A 16,477-nucleotide genomic window follows, 5' to 3' on the forward strand; every position below is an offset into this window, starting at 1 on the left:
CGTGCGTAGGTACACGCCGCACGCACGTGCACACAGGAGACACTGTGAGTGTGACTGCGGGGCTGTGCTAGTGGAGATGAATTAACATCCTCTCCCTCTTTAAGATAACTGATTCTCTGGCTATGATTCGCCGACCTCTATAACTCAAGATCGGTCCGCTCGTTCCTTGGTATTTTTCGCCCATATTTTGCAAAGGCGGGCCATCAGCGGATCCGCCCGTTGTTCTATGAATCATGTGTGCGAAAATGTCAAGGCAGTCAGTCATGTCCAAGTGCTGCTCTCTCACTGAGCCAGAGGTAAGACGGAGTGGGAGCGCCGCCCTTAACAACTCTTTTCTTTGCTAATCTATCGACTGTAAGCGCCAAGTCGGCAGTCTCGCTTCACCACATAAAACTTGGGGTCTGCAGTTCCCGCGAGCACTTTCGCCCCGGCGTCCCGATTTTGGGGGCGCGAACATTTTCAGTTCTACGAGCTCACAATGCGCCGTGTGCGTTTCTGTGACTGTAGATTCTGTCACAGTTAATATTATTATTGTTTTTTTTTTATCTACTATCCCAGTGCGATTTTTTAACCTCACACCTTATGTACACAGGTATATCCAGTGGTGGAAAAAGTGCTATATTATTTTACTTGAGTAAAAGTACCAACACTGCAGTGTAGAAATGCTCTGTTAAAGTAAAAGTCCGGGAATCAAAATGGACTTGAGTAAAAGTATGAAAGTGTTGGCATCAAAATGTACTTAAAGTACCAAAAGTAAGTAAGTACAAAATGTTTGAAAATAGCAGATCTACAAGCTCACAACGCATCGCGACGCGTTGTGAGCGTATTTTCAAACAGCCTACGTATGAAATAGAGCTAAAGTGATTTATGTGTGTTTTATAAGATTATAAATTATAATTTATATTTAAGTAACTAGTAACTAAAGTTTTCAAATAATTGCAGTGGAGTAAAAGTACAATATTTGGGTCTGAGATGTAGTAGAGTAAATTGGAAATACTCAAGTTAAGTACAAATACTTCAAAGGTGTACTTAATCACAGTACTTAAGTAAATGTACGTAGTTACTTTAGACCACTGGGTATATCATGCCCTTTATGCATCTATTTCACACCGCTCACATTGATATCTGACCAGTTTGCTTTTTCTTCTCCGCAATTCTTGAAACTTCAAATGATTAATTTTGTTACGACAAATAATTTCACCCACATTTTTTGTTTGTCTTACACCTCGGCTACAGTATAAACCTGTGAACGTGGAAAACAAAGCTGAGCGGCGGCGCGTCGCGCGTGAGCTTGTAGACGGGCTATTCTCGCCCACGAGACGACGAGAGAATAAAAACAAGACCCAAGTGGTGGATTACGTCTGACCTCTGGCTGTCTGTGTGAGAGAGTATCACCCATGTAGCACGTGTTGGACTGAAGGTGAACGCAGCTCATGCCTGAACCCATGCAAACTGCCATATAATAATAATAATGCAGCATCCCACAAGCCAACAAAAAAATGTGCCAGAGAACAATATACATACTCTGGATAAAACGGCCACCATTAACCATGCAGAACCCGCGGCCCCCAACAGAAGAACGCCCGGCCCCCTCCCGAGAAAGAAGAGCCGGGCGTTTCTGGTTGAAGCCGCAGACCAGGGTAACACACACTTACCAGGGAACCTCTCTTGTAGTGACTATACCATGAGCCTGGGGTGTCTTTGGGCCATTTTGCCATTTTGCTCTGTAAAATAGTGAGAGTTGTTCAGGAGATGGGGGGGAAAGGGACAGGTAGGAAAGAGAGTTCGGGGCTTACCAGTTTACCACGTTTGAATTCACTGAACCAGGACCCAGGGAGCTCCTTTACCCAGGATGTGAGTCTAGCCTGGGGGGGAGGCACGGAGGCGACAGGGAGGAACAGAGACAAGCGGTTAAACTCTCAAATACCTGGAACGCGCCCGAGTCGCGTTAGATTTTAACCACTTTAACCATTATGTTATGCTTTAACTATTGAAAAATAGCAGATATACAAGCTCACAGCGCGGCACCGAGTGCCGCGCTGCGAGCTTGTGTAGATCTGCTATTTTTTGAAAAATCGTGAAAATGAGTGCAAGTCTTTGAATATCTTTGACCCGATCTTTGACCCGACTTCTAAATCCTTCCTCTAAATCATGCTGTAACTCAAACCTTTTCATGTCAAGGACCCCCGAAATTGCAGGCATTTGCCCGCGGACCCCCCATCTCAAAATATGTTAATTGCTCCAGTATATTCAAAGACTTGCAAAAAAAAAATCATGATTTTTCAAAAATAGCAGATCTACAAGCTCGCAGCGCGGCACTCGGTGCCGCGCTGTGAGCTTGTGTATCTGCTATTTTTCAATAGTTAAAGCAGTCAATAATCCTAGGCCTAAATGGGTTAAACAAGAAACAAACGCCCTCTGGTAAGAAGAACTGCTGTCGTCGCTGTCGGGCGGAAGCCTTGTACAGTTGTGTGTCACAAACACTGTTTTAGAAAAATGGAAGAAAAACCGTTCCAGTGTGTACTGTAGTTATCATTTAGTCAGCTCATGTTATTACTTGTTGTTGCTTAAAGGACAACTTTGTTTTTTTCACAACAAGGTTTCATATTTTAGATTGTAATTAGAGATGAGTGTTAAAATGTTTTAATTTACTGCTTTCTATTGTTTTAGTGATTTTAATGATGTTGATTTCAGTGGGTGGGGGCATGCGTACAAGTGGTTAAATATGTCTTTTTAGACACAATAAGCCCATTCCCAAGATGCACCGCAATCTTTCATGGGCAGATGTGGGCAAGTAATGTTACTGTAAACTAGTAGTAACGATATCGCCGGCTTATTGTGTCTAATAATACATACTGTATTTAGCCACTTGAAGGCATTCACTGTCAAGAATTATTGAATGCTTTAACTATTGAAAAATGGCAGATGTACAAGCTCACAGCGCGGCACCGAATGTCTCGCTGCGAGCTTGTAGATCTGCTATTTTTGAAAACGTCGTGAAAATGTTTGCAAATGTATTTTTAAAGCGAACGTTTGTAACTCAAATTTTGCTTCTGGGTGGTCCCTGGAACAATCAATCGATCAATATTTTGAGATGGGGGTCATTGGCCAAATACATATCATTTTAGGGGTCCTTCACATGAAACAGTTTGAGATCCACTAGAAACATTTCCAAAAACCTCGGAAGGATTCAAAAGACACTTAGAATCGGGTCAAAATTCACATTTTCACGATTTTTCATAGATAGCAGATCTACAAGCTCGCAGCATGGCACTCGGTGCCGCGCCGCAAGCTTGCAGATCTGCTATTTTTCAATAGTTAAAGCATAAAATAATAATACGCAATAATGCGTACCCAAACACCCCCTCGAAAAAACTATAAACAAAGAGATGAAACGTGGAGGTACAAGGTTTCCGCCCCGACAGCAACGATATTCCCTAGCAGCCTTTTATTTTTCTCCTTCTTCTTCTCCGTTTCCTTTTCTTTGTCCTTCAGGAAGTCTCCCAGTCCTGGAAAAGCATTTAGTTGTGAAGATCAAACAATCCGAGGCGGGATGGAAGGGCCTCGGTAAATCACTGCGTTTTGCAGCGTGTAAACATTGGCTCGCCGCTAATTGCTGTTGAAAATTTAATTAGCGCATTATGAATTCATTAAGATGCGATAGCCTTCGAAGTGGCTGCAGATATCAAAGCCTCGGCGCTTGGCTGTTGTGAGCATTAGGGCTGTGCAACAGAGGTAGGTAGAGTGCTGTGGCTATACAAACTGTACTCGATTAACCCTTAAGTTCTGTTCAGATTCACTACACCTTCGTTCTGTTCGGGTCATTTTGACCCGGGGGATATTTGGTTTAAAAAAAACAACACTAATATAAATTTTAACTTAACAGATCATCATGATACATTGACTTTGACTCAATACCAAACAATTCATATGATGTATATGGTAAATGTTTGCATTTCTGCTTTGCTATATCACATTAAACACTGAACGAGCTAGGCGTTTTTACTGATTTAGCTGGAATTCATGTAAAAAAACTACTTTTTTTAATACTGGGCAATATTGCTCATGCTTATAGGAAAAAATGAAAATCAGACAGGGGGGCTTCGGAAGGGGTTGTTAGAAGGGGGGGGGGGGGCTGTGTGTCTGTGTTTTGGCACAATACTGTGTATTTCTGTGCATAATTATGTGCTTCCGGGTCAAAATGACCCGAACAGCACTTAAGGTTCAAAAAATATGAGGGGGGTGTAGCATGGGTGTAGTGCAAAAATATTTTTTTTACACGTTCATCTCAGAAGAATCTTTAAGGCCAGTGAGTTTCAGGTGGAAAAAATTTAAACTTCTACCTTTTTTTTTCAAATGAAAATGTAAAACGGGTCAAAATGACCCGAACAGAACTTAAGGGTTAAGAGATTGTCACTTTTTAAAATATCGATGAAGAAATTGTTACTTTTAAAATAGTCGATCCGAATCATTAATTGAGTTAGAGTGATAAAGTATCTAGGGTAGGGATGGGACGATAAGCGATATTATCGTTTATCTTGATAAACGAAGATTGTGAAGATTTAAATTTATCGTGAATTCGTCCTCCATCATGCACTGGGATCAATTCACCTTTTATTTGCCGAGCTGCATATCCGGTACCATTTAAACCCTCTATTGGTAAAATGTACTTATAATATACATACTTGATAGTCTTTTTTCACTCTCTACCAAATATCTTTGCCAAAAAATACTGCCCTACAAAGGCAGAGTGCAGTAACTACGTTTTCGGACACACCGACTTATTTGTGTCGCCCAAAGGTCATAATTAGCCTTCATGATATTGGGGGATGAACAATTAGCTCAAGAACAGATATACAATCAGTGTAATATCACTTTTATGTTTTTATCTCATTTGGCTGATCAGCTGTAACACTTTTAAACCCATTTTTTGGTGAAATTCGAAAACGTAGTTACTGCACTCTGCCTTTGTAGTGTGCTCTGATCTAGAAGGCATTTGTAGAATAGGCCTCCGGTCTAAAATGGGTTTAGTAAAAATACAAATAAAAAAGTAACAAGCGTGTACAATAAGTACAAAATGTAACCAAAATGTAACCCATTCTACCCGCCTCTGCTGTGCAGCCATGGAGAGTTAACTTTCTTTTGTCGACCAGAATTGGACCGGCGGAACCCAACGGCCAGCCTCTGCCGTGATTATGATTGATCTCCTTGTATCATTATATGCCGCATGATCATTTGATTTGAGGCTGTCACCGCCAATGGCTTTTAATGAGTTAATTAATGTGAGGGCCAGAGATCACTTACTGACTGGGGGAGGAAAGAATGACATTAAACACACACACAGGACCTTGAGAATGACAATCACACGTTGAACAGAAAACTAGCACTGCACTGGTACTCAACATGGACCCTTTAAAGGACAACTCCTCCCTAAATCACTTCTAGGCTCATTTCCCCACTTATATTGATCCAACTGGGATCTGTCCATGGGGTCTATTAGGCAGAAATGCCTCTGTTGTCCAGTTTCCCCAGCAGAACCCAGCAGCTCTCAGAGCTTAGAGTGGAGCCTATGACAGCTATGACACTAATTGTTGTGGTCAAAAGTGATTTCTTTTTTCATGAATGTGTTACTAGTTGCCATTACAAACACATCAATTCCTTGGTTGTCCCACACAAGCCACCACAATCTCATAATAGTGGTGGCTGACCAACCGTACTGGCCAATCACAGGGCATCTTTTCCGGGACTTGGTAAAACATATAAAAGCATAACATCTGATTAGCAGAGTGTATGGCTTGTGTGGGACAATGATGACATGGATGTGTTTGTAATGATAATTAGTAACACATTCATGAAAAAAGAAATACAACACATAGTGTAAAAGCGATAGGCTTATAGGCTCCACTCTATGCTATGAGAGCTGCTGGGTTCTGCTGGGGAAACTGGACAACAGGGGCATTTCTGCCTAATAGACCCCACGGACAGTCATTTAGGATCAATATAAGTAGGAAAATGAGCCTAGAAGTGATTTAGAGTGGAGTTGTCCTTTAAGGCACTCTCTCAAAGTTAAATACAATATCATAGCAAACATTGGGACCGTGGCCTGAAGCGTTTCAAAATGGGGGTTCCTTGAAATCAAAGGAGCTGAGAATGACTTGCATAATTATGCATAATCATAGTGGTTATCTTTAAAGTGCAATGGCGCTTTGGTAGAGGCCTGGGTTGTGTTGATACCAATGCCACGATGTAACTGCAAATATTAGGGGGAGATATCTTCAATCAGATCCGGTCGTCGATTAGACATTGATATTCCAAAAATAGCCCCCTCTCATTGACTTTGACCATGCACGGTCAAACAGCTCTCAAAGTCACTCTTCTAACTGAAAACCTCTGCCAAGGTGTCATCGGCGCCCTGTAAAATACATTCCATAGCCCAGCCACAATTCATCCGCTTTTCTCTCTTTCAGTGTGTGTGTCAATAACAAACAATGTTTTTTTTTTATTAATGTTTCAGTTTGCGCGTGTGTGTGTGTGTGTGTGTGTGTGTGTGTGTGTGTGTGTGTGTGTGTGTGTGTGTGTGTGTGTGTGTGTGTGTGTGTGTGTGTGTGTGAGTGTGCACGGGCTCTCCCTATTTCTAACTACGTCGTAGCATACCGAAACATAGCTCATCTACGAGCTCACGAACACGACACGCTGTGAGCTGTTCTTTGGCTATTTTCAATGGCGTCCTAAAAATGCTCATGTCTTCGCGCGTACAGTAATACGCGTGTGTGCGCACGCGTTTGTATGTGTGTGAGGGGGAGCCGTGAATGTGCGCTTAATGACTGACGGCATGCGCTTCTCCCCTCCGCGTCCCCTCGCGAGCCAGAGTGGCACCGTCACTGGCAGCAGGCCTATAAAAAGCCCTGCTTCATTATTCTGAGCTTAAGCAAATGCTCCGTCCTCGAAGGCCCCCGGAGTGTGCCATCATTAAAGCGGCTGGTAGCGCCGGGGCCCGGCCCTTGCTACGATATTACAGATCCCAACCGACCTGTCAAACAGACAATGTTTCCATCTTTTTTTTTTAAAGTTTTTTATTTTTATTTTGTTCCGCTCCCCTACTCCTCCCCGGGCCACGCAAACTAACACGTTAACGAGCCAGCCGTGGCTTCTCAAGGTGGCTGTCACCTGACACCATCCTGCGCTGATAAAGCCCCGTCATCAGTCACCGATGACAGCCCGTACCTGAGGAGATGGATCGGGAGGGAGGGGGGGAGAGAGAGAAAAAAAACGGACACACCTCCACAATGTGGATGGACCGTGCGCGCTTCCCACTGTGGTTATTAGTGAGTGATTGACAAAAACCCAACCTATTAAGAGGATCCCCAGCTAATAAACCGTATTATGCCGTAATAGATTATGATTGCCCTCTATAACAAACGTTTAAAATAAAATAAAAACACCTCAGGTATTGCATTTAATTTAGAAATAGTCCATCTTTCACTCAATAGGGAAAACTCCCGTCGCGGGTTGATGATGTTATTTGGCGGATCGCGTTACCGCTGTGCTTGCGAGAGGCGGATCACCTTACCATCGTCACAAGTCGTCACTCGCCATTATGGCGTGCTACTTGTAGTTGTAGAGGGCAATTATGTACACATTGGCCGCCGTTTTCAGAGATAAGACGTCCCCAGACGTCTTATCTCTGGTTGGCAGTGGTTGCCATTCTTACCAGGTAAAAAGGTACCAAGTAAGGCTGGTTTTAAGCGCCAGGTGAGCGAAAACACTACATTTCCCATCAGGCTTAGCCGCCCGATCTGCTCGCATGCATATCCTGAATCAGATCACGTGCACAGCGCCCCGCTAATATCCACCATTTCCCAGCTCCATAGACATTGAATGTAAACAGGAGCTATGTTATTGACTGCTGACAGGCAGATTCGCTCGCGGTTGGAATTTTGCATCCCCACGCTAACGATCTCATGTGCGCCCGTCACGCACGCCGATGTTCGCGAGCACACGCGCCGGTAAGTTGAATGCATTTAAAGCTATACTGTGTAAGTTGCTCAACTAGTAGCGTCCGCGTCTTTCGGCCGTTTTTCGCCGCGGACCGGGCCTCACACCCCTGCGTCACCCCCGCGTCTGCCTCCACCTCGCCGAGATCTATCTTTGGAGGGGTCCCTGGTTCCTGTGCGTTCAGGCATTCCGGAGAAACGGAGTGTTTCACCCGAGTATAGATAGAGACACACGGGCACCTACAAATATGGCCGCCCTATTGTGATAGCTAGCGACCCCACTTCAAGATGCGCTGTGATTGGCCGGCAGTGTATAACCCTCGCTGTGATTGGCCGGTAGTGTATGATGACGTCATTTTGCCGGGAAATCCCGCCCCTGTCACTGCTAGTAGAAAATATATAAAGAGAAGGCTTCAGAAGCTGAAAATAACGGAGTGGGTGTTCTAAAACTTTAGCGATTTAAGAGTTAGGACAATTTTAAGATTTGTTTTATAAAAAAAGTTACATGGTATAACTTTAATACTGGCGTCCAATGTATTAAGGCATACAATGCTTAATAGCCTGGGATCCTTTTAAAAGTCCAGATTTTGGGTAAAACAGCGAGGAGCTGGAGAAGAGACCAGAGTTGTCCCTCCCGGGGACAGACAGCAGGGCTTCATCCATCATCCTACATCTCGCTGATTACGCCACCGTTGGTGATCATCATGGAAGGACGCTAATTATGTGGAGTTACTATGGCAAATACCACCGTCTCCAGGGGAAGGGCTCATTAACATGCATGGCGAGCTATTAGGCCTTATAGATGTTAAGAAAGGAAGAAAATAGTATATCGTCACTGTCGGGCAGAAACCTCGGATCTCCAAGTTTCAAATGTGTATGTTTTTTTCGTCAATTAAAGCCCTGCTTCGTCATACAAAAGTGTTGCACAAAAGTAGCGAGAATAGCCGATCTACAAGCACACAACGCCTCGCGGCGCGAGGCGTTGTGTGCTTGTAGGTCGGCTATTTTCTCTATCTATACTATAATTTTGCGAATGTCTGAGTGAGTGTCTGTCTGAAACAGCGTTTCTCCTCAGTGGCTGGAGGGGGGGGGGGGGGGGGGGGGGGGGACAGTATCTCTGTAGCCATTAAACGAAACGGGTTTCTTACATTGATGCTCCTACATCATGCAAGCACCAGTTAAAGTTACTTTCCATCCCTCGTATACTGTGTGCTCTGTGCACATCCCATAACCCACACACTGCACATCATTTTGGAGCTCATATCTTTGAACGGGTAAGGGCTAGTCTTAAATCGTTTTTTAAAATAATAACCAGAAAAAGGAAGGTTTTGGACATACAAGGTTTCCGCCCGACAACGACAAAATCCACTCAAATAGATTATGCGGTTGTTCAACTTTAAACGAACCGGAACGCTGCGGCCTACACAGGTAAACCTATTAGTGTTAATTTGCATACTCTTTATACTCTTTTTACTTTTGTGTGTACGAGATTTGTTTCGTTCGGTGTGCGTGGGTACGTGCGCGCGACTGTGTGTGCCAGTGTGCGCGCGTGCGACTGTGCGTGTGTGTGTGTGTGTGTGTGTGTGTGTGTGTGTGTGTGTGTGTGTGTGTGTGTGTGTGTGTGTGTGTGTGTGTGTGTGTGTGTGTTGCGTGTGCGTGCGTGCCTGTGTGTGTGTGTGTGCGTGCGTGCGTGCGTGCGTGCGTGCGTGCGTGCGTGCGTGCGTGTGTGTGTGTGTGTGTGTGTGTGTGTGTGTTGCGTGTGCGTGCGTGCCTGTGTGTGTGTGTGTGTGTGTGTGTGTGTGTGCGTGCGTGTGTGTGTGTGTGTGTGTGTGCGTGCGTGTGTGTGTGTGTGTGAGTGTTCCCACTTACCCCTTCAGATTTCTTGTCAGGGTAGATGCAGCTCTCTCCTCCCGCTGTGAAATTGCAGTAGACCTTGAAGGAGTCCCGAGAACAGCCCTGGTTGGGATCAATCCAGTACTCACCTGTGTGTGAGAGAGAGATAAAGAGAGAGAGAGAGAGAGATAGAGAGAGAGATAGAGCGAGAGAGAGAGAGAGAGAGAGAGAGAGAGAGAGAGAGAGAGAGAGAGAGAGAGAGACGTAAAATACCTGACATTGGTACACAATTTTGTTGTGAAACCGATGAATGTTAACCGATTTAGGCCTAGACTTATTGAATGCTTTAACTATTGAAAAATAGCAGATACACAAGCTCTGCGAGCTTGTATATCTGCTATTTTTGCATCTCTCCACTCCGACATGTCTCCTTTCCGACATGTCTCCATTCCGACACTAACCCTATCTCTAACCCTAACCCTAAACCTAACCCCTATGGGAGTGTCGCCACTCTGACAATAAGAAATCAATGGCGACATGTCGGAATGGAGAGAGCCTCCCTCTTTGAATACATATATTTTTTAAAGGGAACATTAATTTTGTAACTCAAATGTTTTGCTTCTGGGGGGTCCCTGATACAATGTTTGGAGATGGGGGTCCGTGGCCAAATACATATCATTTTGGGGGTCCTTCACATGAAAATGTTTGAGCACCGCCGACTAGAAGGATTCAGAAGACACTTCGGGTCAAAATATTCAAAGAATTGCACACATTTTCATCTTGTCTGCGTATCTCTGTCTGTACGTCACGCCTGACACTGTGGTATGACACATCACTGTGACATCACAGGCGACATCACCTACAGTATGTAAAAGTCCATATATGGGTATTCCCAGAATCCCTTTTATGCCCATATATGAAGATCCCGGATGTCATCGATATACATCACTGGCCAGATGCCCAAGACATGGCCCATATATGTGTGGCTGGTTCAGATAGGGCTCTCCATGTATGGGCATAAAAGGGATTGTATGTTGTGTTGTGATGTCATGGCAACCACTCTAACAGTATAACTTTTATGCCCATATATGGAGATCCCTGATGTCATCAATATTAAGCCCATATCTAACAGGACTTCATATGGGAATGCCCATATATGGAGGAAGATAGCCCATATCAGTGTGGCTGGTTCAGACAGGGATCTCCATGTATGGGCATAAAAGGGATGTACCATATATATAGTACATGGATCTCCATACAGTATATGGGTACCAGGGGTCTCCATATATGGGTAACTGGTCCGATATACATAACTGGCCTAAAGGCCAAGAATTGCCCTTTAGGGCGAGGTCGCAAGTCGCCCTGAGGCGTCTTACCAGTATGTATTTATTTGTGAATACATTTTCTCCATTGACTTGAATGGGAAAATGCAAAAATTTGACTTTTCCCAAACATGGAGATGACTGACTTCATAGATGTCTGACGTCATAGAACACATAAGTCTGACACAGTACATCCATGTATGGGCATTCCAAGATATGGGCTTAATATTGATGACATCAGGAATCTCCATATATGGGCATAAAAGGAACAAGGACAGAATGGTTATTACCGCTCAAATAAGGACTGAAAGATACAGAGATATCCATATGGGCATGAAAGGGACACATGGTAAGATGGAATACATTTTCCAGCGGATTACACGTGACTCGCGTCAAGGCAACCACACTAGCAATTTCCCGGGATTGCATATCTTTCCAGTTTGAGAGTTTTCCATTTATTTTTTTTATTTTTTATGGACTAATATGAAAAATTGGTTCTCACCCGGAACAGACTGTGTCAATCTACTTGCAATATTTGTGCAATACTTGTGAAATACAGTGCAATATGTATTGTTATTCTGTGGTGCAATAAGTGGGGATTTAAATGTTCATGCACATTTCACAATAACGCATTGTGAGCTTGTAGATCGGCCATTTTCAAATGGACAAAATGTATATCGGGCTGAAGTGGGAAATGTACTGTATGTTTTGTAATAATAATAATTCAAATCTAAAAAGTAACTTGTAACTCAAGTTTCCAAATAATTGTAGCGGAGCAAAAGTACAATATTTGCCTCTGGGATGTGGTGGAGTAGAAGGTAAAAGTACTGGAAATTGGAAATACTCAAGTATGCCTCAAAACTGTACAGTACTTTAGTAAATGTACTTAATTACTTTATACCACTGCCAGTGACAGTGTGTACACAGGGGTGTCGCACCAAATTCTGGGCCCTGCGGGCCCCCCATGAATGTTCTTCATAGGGGGAGGAGGGGGTTTAACCCATTTAGACTGGGAACGCATTATTGCACGTTATTTTGTGCTTTAACTACTGACAAATAGCAGATCCACAAGCTCACAGCACGGCACTACTATTTTTGAAAAATCGTGAACATTTGTGCAAGTCTTTGAATATTTCAAATCCTTCATACATCCTTCGTGACGCGTTGTGAGCTTGTAGATCAGCTATTTTTGGTGAACCTTCCCCCCCAGGAATAGGCATGCTGGGGTTCAAGTGGTTAAACGTCAACGTTATTTTCAATCAGCTCTGATGGAAACGGATATTTCTCCAATAGGATGTAAGATTCTAAACATTAACATTGTAACTCAGGGGTGCCGTGGATGAAAAAGTTATTTACAGGGGTGCCCTGAGTCAAAAATCAAACCTCGGTTCGAAGTGAGGCTGTGAATTTTTATTCTATGTGTACTAGAGCTTTGAAATCAGTGTTCCAGATCTATACATTCTGTGTTCTAGATCTATACTTTCTATGTGCTTTAGTTCTATAGTTTTATGAATTCTGAATGAATGAATGATTTTGTCTGGAGGGCCAAATTGTCATGTGAAGCTTGACCAATCCTCAATTCTGCATGCACGGGACATGTACGGGACAGACATTGTCACTCCTTGAGAATCTATGGAAATCCTCAAAAAAACAGGTACCGGACAGACAAAGCCACTCCTTGGAAGCGGCTTTCACCGCTTCAAAAAAGTTTGAAAACCCCTGCTCTATGGTGTGCAGTGTGCAGTGTGCACCCACCGTCGGGGAAGTCGGGGTGGCAGAGGTTGAGGTCCTTGCAGGTGCGCGCGGGGTTGGCCTGCGTGCCCAGCGGGTGCTTCATCTGCTCGATCTCCAGCTTCAGGGAGTTGAGCGAGCCGAAGATCTCCTCCATGCCGTCGTCGTAGTCCTTGTAGTTGGCGTCCATGCCCGCCGCGTCCATCATCTGGCTGCCGTCGATGCGCCCGCCGCCCACGGCGCCGTCGGCCTGCCGCCTCGTCCGGCCCTTCATGGGCGCCTGCATGGGCAGCGGGTGGATGACGTCGCCGGGAGGGCCCTGTTTGTCGTCGGCGGCGAGAGAGACGGGAGAGGGACTCGTTTTAGATTTCAGACGCGTCGGCGATGTCACGATTATGACATTTTACATGACGATTAAATGTCACTCAAATAATTGCGATGAACGATTTAATTGTGTTTTCGTTGTTGACGATTACATTTCTTTTTGGTTGGTAGCTTTTGAAGTTGTACTTGGCAGATCTGAGTATGACACATAACCTAAATATACAAAGAAATGACTGACATATTTGACAACAATATACTTAAACAAAAATAACATTGAAATTGGAAATAGACGATCTACAAGATCTCATGGCGATGCGTTGAGCTTGTAGACCTGCTATTTCCACTATTTTTGAAAATGTTTTAAAATATATGAAACATTTTCAACATGGAAACGATCATGGCGATTATGACAAAATAACTGCAATTGTGTCAAATAATAGCGATTAGACGATTATGTAATAATTGTGACAGGCCTACAGACACGTCGAACCTGGCGTTGATTTTGTCGCCTGAAGGGGAACACATAACGGCTGAAGGGGAACACATAACGGCTGAAGGGGAACACATAACGGCTGAAGGGGAACACATAACGGCTGAAGGGGAACACATAACGGCTGCTTGCAGGCATCTGACACCGCCAGTGTGGGTATGTTCATTGATATTGTTTTGACGCACGACGTCCACAGCCGGGGTGTGTACCCGTTTAGACTAGGCGAAAAGTTACCGGCGACAACCTTTTTTCACTGACTGATGAAAACTAAATCAAAACAAAGCTATGGTGACTACAAATGCATTTTTTGTCGTCAAAATCAACTGCAGATTTAGTCGAACGAAATCTTGTGATATTTAGACTAAACCTAAATGAAATTGCATTTCAAAGGTCTATGACTAAAACTAAATCAAAATGTGCTCTCAAAACCAACACGACGTCAACTTACAGGAGGACCAGGGGCTCCGGGAACACCAGTTTCTCCCTTTGGACCAGTTTGACCCTGAGCAGGACAGAATGAAATAGATTTAATTTCATGAAATGCACATAACGTTATATACAGTAAAATCCCACAATGTTACTTGTTTCTGTCATCGTCTGCGATCTTCAGGACAACTTACCGACGAGCCCTTAGCTCCTTTGGGACCAGGGGGACCCTGCAACAAAAATAACAATGGCATGATTATTGTCTCACATTCACGCACACACACAGGACATACCGTTACACCAGAGAAGAATAAATAGTCTTACAGGTAATCCTGGAGGTCCGATGGGACCCAGGGGTCCTGACGGGCCGGCGATACCCTGGAGAGAAACATGACAGCATGGTGAGCATTGGTATGGTGGCCGAAAACAAATGTATGTATAAACGTACTGTATATATATATATATATATATATATATATTAGGGCTGGGATGCGATTAAAATGTTTAATCTAATTAATTACAGGCTCTGTGATTAATTAATCGCAATTAATCGCATTTTAAACGCACATCGATAATTGACCTGAGAAGCTTTTTTTTTTTCAAGTAAAACACATTTTGTTGTACGAGTGAATCAACGTGTGAGTTTTTTAAATCTAAATTTTGCTTCCACTGGGCCAAGCAAAACGCTCTGATCGGCTACTTCTCCCTTTGCGTTTGTTGTCTCTTCTTGGTTGGTGATGGTCTATGATCGGTATGCCCGAAACTGAAGGTTCTGTGGTGCAAAAACTAAGTGCGATTAAAATGAGTTAATTTTTTTAATCGCGTTAATTTTCTGTAATTAATTAATCGCAAATTAATCAGTTAAAGTCCCAGCCTTAGTATTTATATATATGTATGTATATATATATATATATATATATATATATATATATATATATATATATATATAGAGCACTGTCTACACGTCTGTCCATTCCTTTGACAATGTTCTATGGGCTGGGTGACAGCTAGCCTAGCATAGCTAGACTCTATCCACGCATGTTAACACAAGGGAGAAATAGCACGTGTCAACTACCGAGAATGGTGAGAATTGGCATGGTGGCCCAAAACAAGTATTATCATTTTCTGGACTTTTTGGGATACTTGGCATCTTTTTGTGTTATCCTTTTAGAATTATTGTATGGCATCTTTATTCGACGTTACAAACGGGAAGTTGACAAAGACTTGAATGTTCAGGACTGCTGTCTTCAAGTACAGTATATAGGCCATCTACAAGCTCATTCCTGTGAGTCTGGTATTCTCCTTTAACACATTTAATGCCATTTGTGGCTATTTTTTGTGGTTTTTCAAAACCACAAGAGATCGCTGTCTACACGTCTGTCCATTCCTTTGACAATGTTCTATGGGCTGGGTGACAGCTAGCCTAGCATAGCTAAACTCTATCCACGCATGTTAACACCAGGGAGAAATGGCACGCATCAACTACTTTCGCGTTGGGCGCTCCGTGCACGCGATCCGTGCATGTGCTTGTAACGATTATCTTTTTTTCAGAATGAAGCTGCGACTTAAGGCTGAAGAGATATAAGTGTTTATGTTTATAATACAATCTATATCAACAAAGTTATAGTAACACAGGCGACCCGGAACCGATCGTGCACTTCCGGTTACGTTTCAACCACTATGATCCACCGCTGGACGCAAACATAGGTTACAAACGAAACCCCGGTTTCATGATTCGGGCAAAAATTATGTTTTTTTTTGTTGTTTTATGAAAAGTGATGTTCTACGTCGCTGGCATAAATGCCTAATTAATGACTCTCGCCAATCTACGTCTGGTGCATTAAAAGAGTTAACAGAGTTAAGGACACAGAGTTAAGGGGGGGGGGGACACACATCCGTGAACTCACATTGTCTCCTTTGAGTCCATTTTGTCCCGGGGGACCGGGGAGACCCCTGTCGCCTTTCTCTCCCTGTTCGCCTGGTGGTCCGATGAGACCGATGAGACCGGGGTGGCCCTGGGAGCGGTGAGACAAAGACAATGGTTACTTGAGTAAAAGTATCAACACTGCAACGCAGAAATGCTCCGTTACATGTAAAAGTTCGGAATTCACCCTTTACTTGAGTAAAAGTACAAAATTGGTCTGAAAATGTACTTAGCAAGTGCCAAAAAGCAGAATGTACTCATTATGCAGCATTTTTCAAGTGTATAAAATGTATACAAATCTTTTGAAATAGCAGTTCTACAAGTTCACAATGCACATTGTGAGCTTGTAGATCGGCTATTTTCAAATGGCTGCTGCTGAAGTGGTTAACGTATGCTTTGTAATAATCAATAATAAGTTTGGAGTAAAAGTATA

The 16,477-nt window shown here is 43.4% G+C and overlaps 1 protein-coding gene across 1 annotated transcript in view; it reads right to left on the reverse strand.

The window, feature by feature from the left end:
• col5a1 (procollagen, type V, alpha 1) overlaps window positions 1–16,477 on the reverse strand; it is a 245,961-nt gene that overhangs the window by 13,711 nt on the left and 215,773 nt on the right. The window contains exons 61-67 of the mRNA XM_080743867.1: window positions 16,028–16,135; window positions 14,445–14,498; window positions 14,315–14,350; window positions 14,143–14,196; window positions 12,905–13,199; window positions 9,864–9,976; window positions 1,797–1,865 (exon numbers count right to left, since the gene is read on the reverse strand). Coding sequence (XP_080599993.1) covers window positions 1,797–1,865; window positions 9,864–9,976; window positions 12,905–13,199; window positions 14,143–14,196; window positions 14,315–14,350; window positions 14,445–14,498; window positions 16,028–16,135 — 729 coding nt within the window. The remainder of the gene's footprint in view (window positions 1–1,796; window positions 1,866–9,863; window positions 9,977–12,904; window positions 13,200–14,142; window positions 14,197–14,314; window positions 14,351–14,444; window positions 14,499–16,027; window positions 16,136–16,477) is intronic.

Source organism: Nannobrachium achirus (assembly GCF_963921795.1).
Source record: "Nannobrachium achirus genome assembly, chromosome: 15".
Classification (NCBI taxonomy): domain Eukaryota; kingdom Metazoa; phylum Chordata; class Actinopteri; order Myctophiformes; family Myctophidae; genus Nannobrachium; species Nannobrachium achirus.